This window comes from Sorghum bicolor, unplaced genomic scaffold (assembly GCF_000003195.3).
Source record: "Sorghum bicolor cultivar BTx623 unplaced genomic scaffold, Sorghum_bicolor_NCBIv3 super_88, whole genome shotgun sequence".
NCBI classification, from domain to species: domain Eukaryota; kingdom Viridiplantae; phylum Streptophyta; class Magnoliopsida; order Poales; family Poaceae; genus Sorghum; species Sorghum bicolor.
The window spans coordinates 56,683-65,266 of NW_018396461.1; the positions used below are offsets into that span (position 1 = coordinate 56,683).

General features: G+C 41.6%; 1 protein-coding gene across 1 annotated transcript; it reads right to left on the minus strand.

Annotated features, from left to right (window-relative positions):
- Window positions 1-7,202: 7,202 nt before the first annotated feature.
- Window positions 7,203-8,326, minus strand: LOC8155723 (transcription factor MYB44). The gene has a single exon (XM_021450629.1). The coding sequence runs from the start codon at window positions 8,208-8,210 to the stop codon at window positions 7,353-7,355; it is 858 nt and encodes a 285-aa protein (XP_021306304.1). The 5' UTR covers window positions 8,211-8,326; the 3' UTR covers window positions 7,203-7,352.
- Window positions 8,327-8,584: the final 258 nt, after the last annotated feature.

The window sequence follows — 8,584 nt, forward strand, 5'->3', positions numbered from 1 at the left end:
TTGCTGAGTGTTGATGATTTCTTTAGCTTGGCTCTCGTCTTCTTGAATAATGCTTCAGGATCGTCAACAAAATTTCCTGGAAGATGTCTTCTATTCATACATTCCCCTGCATAAGATAAAATAGAAAAATATCGGGGTAAAACTGTATGAGAGAATAGATAAGCTCAATCATATTAGTGATGCGAATGATAACTCAAAATCTTTTATTCCATTCCTGATTAGTAATCAACCTTCCCCGGCAACGGCGCCAAAAAATGCTTGTTGGGTATTCTTAACATCATTACCAAAAGTAGACTAAGTTCTCTAAATCTAGTAACGGTGCCAAAAACGCCAAACCTATCCCTCACACCACTTAAGCCAAGTTGTCATCCCCAGCATGATATAATAGACGCGGTATTGAAATATGCAATTGCTCTTCTAAATAAATAATGAATGGGATCTGCAAGCGCACAGATTAATACCGATGTAGCATTTTAATCGGGAAGTATTCCAGGTATCGTTATTTATATTTTTACCACTGGGAAGGGATTAGCAATCATCAATATTGATTACAGAATAGAATATGAGATTGAGCATCTATCATTGCATGTATAATTGAGAACATTATATCTAACTCATCATACAGGGATAAGTGTCACATAAAGGATATATGAAATAATAATAGTGACAAGGATAACTAATCTGATCTAGCCACATAATAAATATGATAAGCACCTCAATTAGATACTCTAGAAAGTCATTAGCATGGTATTAGAACGAACTACAAGAATATTCCCTAAGTTATTCTTAACTATATAGTCTAGCATTATCATAGTTAGTGCAAGCATACTTAGCAATCATTGTGAGACAAGACTACGCCCATGCATAGTGATATTAGCAAGGAATATGAGAAACATAGCAATCACTCCCCTGTAATAATGTTGCTCTGCCAGCCCAATACACGAGAGGGGGACTATATAAGAATCAATGAAGCTGTCACTATCACGAACCACCCCACGATCTGGCATATTGGGTACAATCGCAGATAAATACGGTATAAGCACCACGCCTACACAATATCTATCATTTACCCATGGATCCGATGGATAAACGTTATACGATCCTAAGCATGTATATAGATCGTATCTAACTAAGCCAAGTACATAACTATGATAAACTAAGAACAATATAATATTGAATATAAGCAAGTAGAGCAAAGTCATAAGCAATATGTTGAAGTAGAACAAAGTCATATTCATAATATTGAAGAACAAAGATAATTAGAAAGCAATTAGAAGCACAATTAGAGAATTACCAAGAATCCTCTTGACAGATCCGGAAACCAATCGAAGATTGACTCCTAGTTCTAATCCTATGTAGCTATGCTAATCTAGATATCTAATTGATGTGGTGGCTCTAATCTTGATAAGAGGCTTCTTCTCCCTTGATGGAACAATGAATTAGGGTTGAGAGGCTCTCCCCTCCAGGGGCCAGGGGGTCTGGTTTTATAGTCCCTCCAAGTGAATATGGGCCCTTGGATCAAACCGACATAGATTGTATGGTTTAGATTCATCCTTTAGGTCGGTGGAGATCTCCCGCAAAGCAGAGTCCTGTTTGGACTCCAATAGGGGGCGGGCGCCGAGTAGGACAGGGCGGGCGCCCTGCCTCTGGCCCCGTTTCGCCTCCGCTTCGGTCTCGTGGCTTCTGGAGTCTTCTAGATGTAAGATAATTGCGCAGCACGTTAATATCTTTACGTAATCCCGACATGTGGGCCTTTCTTCCATATTTCCTGATAACCCCCTGCAGAAATAGACAAACACCAAAACTCGTGGAATTCTGTCAGATAAAACCCTAAGTCTAGATCTTGATTTCATTTAGATCCTTTTCTTTATTTATTTGATAATTAAATTTGATACTTAAGGACCGTCAACAATAGGCTATATAGATTTTTTTGTGGGGATTTTTAGATATAAAAGAGGCACAAAGAACACGCGAAGGATAAATGATCAGCAACTAAAACAAAGACTCTAATGGACTGCGACTTAACTGAACTCACTAAAATAACAGATTAAAACAAAGGTCTAAGCAATATATTTTTCTGACTTTTTGGTGGATAGGACGAAGCAAAAATATATATGTAGCTAAGGATAAAGTTCCTACCGTGGTAACGAAAACTTTGATACCAGATGATGCAACACGTTGTCCTGATCTTCACGATGTAGGAAGAACACCGATAACTAGCTGAAGAACAACCAGATAACTTGCTGCAAGCAGCGATAACTAGTGCAACCTGACAAATAAAACTCGAAGCCAACCACCATCTTTAACCGGCAACCTGAATCGAGGATTCGCCCAACCACACTCTCAAAGAACCAACCAACACAACCTATAATCAATCAAGGAATACCTTGAAGGGAGTAGGAGCACCAATTGGGAGCGGATGAAGCCGCCACCTATGTAATCCCGCGAGAAAATCACAAGAGCAAAGGGTAGAGATCACTCTCTGAATTTGTTAGCACGCAGCTGAACAAAGAGGTTCTGTACTTCAATTATCAGAAGTCTCAGATTACAAAGAGTCTTAGGGGGTATTTATACTAGCAACAGTCCTGCTAGATAGGTATGAAAATGAAATAGAGTTTCTGAGGGAAGGCAATGTGAAAGGTCCCCTCGGAATAGATTCCCGAACTGGCTTCACGTGACTGTTGGTCTCTAGAGCAGTTTCCAATAAACTGAACATAACTTCTTATTGGGAAGTCCAAATGATGAACTGTTTCTTGGGTGTGAAACTAGACTCAAAGAGCTTTCCAGCAATTTATGCCAACCGGCAGGAAACATTGTAGACTGGTACAGTTTTACTTGGCAAGTAGTACCAACATTCTGTCACGACAGACTGTTGACCTTCTGAGCAGTCTGTACTAATTCTAGTCTGCAGGCAATATGGAGTATCCAAACTGGTTGCCACTAGATTCACTAGAAAGTAGACTCGACAAGCTTTCCAACAAGTCCTCATGTACCTTCATAGCTTTTGTGAGTAAAAAGTTATAAAGATTTCTTAGCACTGCTCTGTTCTTGACTTCCACTGGTCCGTTTTTGACTCTTCTGGTCCGTTTGGCTAGTGTTGCACTGGTCGTTCTTCAGGGTCCGATTCATCCTTCTCTTCTTCTATATATCTGAGTACAATCAAGGTACAACACTTAGGTAGTATATAATTCTCATTAATGTTAAAATGAATCTCACAAAGTAGCGCGTGGACCTCTTGTTGTAGCTTGTTTGCACGACTACATGTAATCGGTCCATCGATAACTTGGGTTGGTGTCAGTGTAGGTGAAACTTGAGTGGGTGTAGCTCGACTTGGAGCTTGTGATGTTTTGCTTGGTGGCGTGGTCATATCACCTTCAACAAATCAAGCTGCATTGGTTCATTTTTACCTTCGGGTTGCTTGTAAGTATTGTCACGGTTCATATCTAGTTATCATAACTGCATCGTTTGATCTCATGTTAAGCTTGATTTGAGCTATTTATCGGTGTAAATTTTAGTTGTAAGGCTGTATTGCTTTAATCTCTTGCAAGTAATCAGTTTAAGCTAGTTATCAGCTCTATTAGATTGGCAATTTGGTAGATTCATTAAAGTACCAATATTGTTCATATTTAATGACTTATTTATTATAACAATATCTTACTCAATCAAGATTTGACAGATTAGATTAAGCTTTAACTTTGTTAAGATTTGAGTTACCAATTTTAATAAATATTGATTATTATCAAAATAGTCGACCAAGCTCACACCAACTGATTTGTCGATCTCGATTGTTACATGTTGTGTATGAATTCGAGGTATTTATTTAATCATAATTAATTCGGATTTAGAATAGACCAAGCTCAATATTACTTGTTATCGGGTGTATTTTTGAACCCCCACTATCAAGTGTATCAAGCTAGATTTAACTAGATTCAGATCCAATTATGATTGGGTAAATAGATCTTGTTCACGCTTCATAGACTCTGAATCGGCTAAATAGCTAATCCAGCCACATCTCAATGATTAGTATGCATGTATAGATCTAATTTGGACATTAATTAGACTAGTGATATGTGTCGAATCTATTGAAATCCGCTGGCTTTTATACCAGGTGAATATGGATTTAGTATACTTATAAAAATAACTTGTTTGGACCACAGGCCTTTAGACCAGTCTCTTAGTAGATGAAAAATATAAATACATGCAAATTACCTTTTCCTCATACAAACCTCATGTCGACTAATTAATCGATCTAGTCGTTTCTGCTCATAACATAATCATATGTTTCGCTTTAAAAGAGTAGTTAAGTTCATTAGATGAGACCAATTTGTGATACAACATTATGATAGATAATGGCTAGTAAATATCATAATCATGTTGTTATCATCTGAGTATTGATAGAAGTTAACTTTTTAGTCAATTTCTTCTTATCCACGACTACTTATTTAAGCCATACATTTTGGAACTGTTTGGCAGCAACTGACCTTCTATAATTTGATATTTTGCTTTTTCTCCTTGTCAATTACATGTCAAATTGACTGGCATGCTGCAAAATCAAGTCACCAAACTTAGCTCATGTGTTCGGGCTCAGGAGATCAAGGACTCTAGCAACGGTATCTGAGGGCCTTTGAGTCTGTTACACGAGAGAGCAATTTTTTGCGCTAACAATCATTCGACTAGTCCTATCAATAAAGAGTGGACTATGAAGGACTCAACAGGAATGTCACACCTGCGATCTACCACATGGCTCGAAAAATAGGATGCATCCATAGGTAAATAGCATATAAGCACCACACTTACATTTAATCTACCACTTAACTCACTCAAGATTTGAGTTAAGCGCTTTGTAAACATAGATATAAACTTATTATTAATTATGACTATATCAAATATACTACTAGAGCAAACTATGTACAAAATAAACAAAAACATATTTATATTAGAATAAGGTCGTAGAGGAAGATACAAGACAATACCAAACTCGTGATGACGATCCAGAATTCTGAGCATAGCACCCGAACTCTTCTAAAATCTAGCTAGCTAAACCTATTTAGAACTTGAAGGATTGGAGTAGCTATTCTAATTGTTTGGTGGAGAGATGATCTCTAATCTCTGGCTTCTACTAACGAGAGATTATCCTCAACCCTAGGCTCCTATCCTGGTTATATAGCCTGGTTGGATGAATTGTGGCCCTTAGATCAAACCGACTTGAATCAATGAAGAAGATTAATCCTCAAAGGCGGTTTAGCACTGACGTGGAAGAGGGGCTGACAAGGGGTCTACCAGGGTGGGTGCCCTAGCCCTTAGTGCGACCTCCCTAGCTTGCTGCTAGGTGGGCCCCACCTTTGGGAGTCTGCCTTCTCGAGTCTTTTAGGTTCTTTAATTGTTGTAGCCCAGAAATCTTCAATGTATACTGACATGTGGCCCATCCTTTGGTTCTTTTCTAATTAAGCCCTAAAAATCATAGAATTACCAAAACTTATAGAAATTGTTAGTTTAAACCCCTATGTCTATGGTGGTGCTTGATTTATGCCTTCTTCACTCTCTTGTTGATAATTTAAAATGATAGTTATCTACCGTCAACACATAGCAAGAACATTCAATGTGAAACTGGAAGCTTGCCATTCACATACCTTGGTCTCCCATTGAGCTTCACAAAATCAAAGGTGATTGATTTTTCCCCTCTAGTTAGCAGGTGTGAAAAGAGATTGGCAGCAACATCCATCTTTCTAAGTTAGGTAGGAAGGCTTGAAGTCACTAACTCAATTTTCACAGCTTAACCAACCTTTTGCATTAGCACTTCCCTTTTACATCAAACTGTCATTGAGCAAATTGACAAATTCAGAAAGCTATGCCTTTGGAGAGGGGCTGATGTCAATACCAAGCAAAAAACAAGGGTTGCCTAGGCAATGGTGTGTAGGGAGAAAAGTTAATAAGGTGGTATTGGATTCATAGATATAAAGATATAGAATGAAGCCCTTCTAATCAAGCATCTATAGAAGTTTTTTAACAAAGAAGATATCCTATGGGTGTCTCTAATCTGGGAGAAATACTATGATAATGGTAGGCTGCCTGGGAGAGTGAAGAAGGGCTTATTTTGATGGAGAGACATTCTCAAACTCCTGCACAAGTACAAAGGGATGGTAAGGGCAGAAGCTAACCGTGGACTATCTTGTTACCTCTTGGAGGATCTTTGGGAAAATGAACCCTTGTTAGGAAAGTTTCTAGAGATATTCTCATTTGCAAAGAAGAAAAACATCACACTCAAGGAAGGAAGGGCACTTACTCCAATTCATAGTCTTTTCAATTTACCTCTTTCTCAACAAGCACATGCACAAATGTTACAGATTTGTTATTTCAACAATTTCAGGATAATGATTCCCCTAACAAATGGTCTTACATCTAGAACTACATTTTTTAGTTAAAAGAGCTTACAGACAGCTAAAAGGTTTCTCAACCTTGCATCCTGTTTATAGGTGGTTGTGGCAGTCCTCGTGCCAAAACAAACACAAAGTTTTCTTCTGGCTGTTGATCAAAGATAGACTAAGTACAAGGGAACTACTAAGAAGGAAACATATGGAACTACCTGATTACAATTGTATTCTTTGTACAATATCAATTGAGGAGGCCCTAAGTCACCTCTTCCTAGCATGCCCCTTTGCCATTGTTGGGCATAGATAAATCTTCAGATTGATCAACAGCTTGATCCCTTTCAGATTCTTTAGAGCTTCAAGATCCAACTCCAGGTTCCTTTCTTCATGGTGATCATAATTATTATGTGCTGGACAATTTGGAAAGCCGCGAATGACTGGATCTTTAGGCAGATTGCCCCAAACCTGCAACAGTCGAAGATTTACTTCAGAGATGAGCTCAACTGGCTCCCTTTTGAGAGTAAAGAGAAGAAACTTAACAGACTTCAATCACTGTATTAGCTTTGTTTATCTCGGTACTGGGCCTTGTTTTCTTTCTCACTTTTTTTTGGTTCTTAGGCTTCTTTAGGCTCAGCTTGCTGCTTCTAGCTTGTAACTTTTCAGCTTTGTGAAAGATCTAGCTTTTTGTTTGATTTAATAAAGCACTGTAGGGATATAAATCCCTTCAGTTCCCTTAAAAAAATCTCATTCTATGTAATACTACAAATTCCGCAGCAACGCGCGGGTATCATCTAGTATACTTAGAACTTTGGAGAAACCAGCATGATCATGGAGTAGCCAAAGGATCCCAATTGCAGTCGCATAAACGAAACAACAAGATCGCAAAAAAAAAGAAGGAATGGAGGAAAAACAAAATACAATTGGCAGAGGAGAAAGGAGGGGAAATGCAAGGAAGCAGTAACAACATGCACAACAGATCACAGATTAACGGTGGTGTCCCTTGGCTTTTGCTGCTGCTGCGGCCATGAGCGAGTAGGCGAGCTGTCCCGTCTGGCGTTGCACCTCTTCCCTGACCATCTGGCGCACCACTGCCAACAGCTGCGCGTTTCCTTCTCCTTGCTGCAGCGTCACCGGTGGCGATGCTTGGCCGTGGCCCTGCTGGCTGTTGCGGCGTTCCTCGTCAGCCGCGGCTCCTGGTTCTTCTGCTGGCAGTGGCAGGCCAAGGCTCAGGGACAGAGACGGCTCGGCCTCGGCGGTAGCGGTCCCTGCAGGCAGAACGCTGCTGTTGCCGCCCCCTAAACCAGCAGCAGCGACCACAGCCACTAGCTGCTGCGGACTATGATGATGTTCAGATTCAGCAGCAGCAGCAGGAGGAGGAACCACGTCGTCGCTGTCCTGCACCTGCTGAGGGCCGATCGCGATGCATGGGCCAGCAGCAGCAGCAGCTCGGGAGGCCGCCGCCGCCGCCGCTGCCGCCGCTCGGCGCCTGCACCTCCGGAGGTTGGAGTTCCAGTGGTTCTTGATGGAGTTGTCGGTGCGGCCGGGGAGGAGGCGCGCGATGGTGGCCCACTTGTTGCCGTAGCGGGAGTGGGCGGCGAGGATGAGCGCGTCCTCGTGCGGCGTGAAAGGGCGGTGGTGCACGTCGGGGCTGAGCTGGTTGCACCAGCGGAGGCGGCAGGACTTGCCGGAGCGGCCGGGGATGGCGGCGCTGATGAGGCTCCAGCGGTGGGCCCCGTGCTGCTCCACCAGCCTGGTCAGCAGGGCGTCCTCCTCGGGGCTCCACGACCCCTTCTTCACCTCTACAGCTACACTACTACTGCTAGCAGGAGCAGGGTTCTTCATCTTCACGGATCGATCGATGGATCGAGGAAGGAACTGCACACACGCACCTGTGGCGCACTGCACGGCCGCCGTCGCCCGTCGTATGTATATGCAACGTTACGTGCGCCTAGTAGAACGAATAGTGCACAGTACATGTGTGCGATGTCATGTGTGTGCGCACACGGTCCGTTGCTCGCTTCCATGTCTGCATGCACTTTTCAATAAACCAGCCAGGGGTGCATGTTAGCACCCTTTCACTTTGTTTGTTGCATGGAATGGATCCATCCCTAGCTTTCCATGTATGAGCTTGCACTGTGATGAACTGATATACATGATCTACTAGACTATCATGCAATTCAAGACGTGTACGTGAGGGCATTTTGTACGTACCCGCT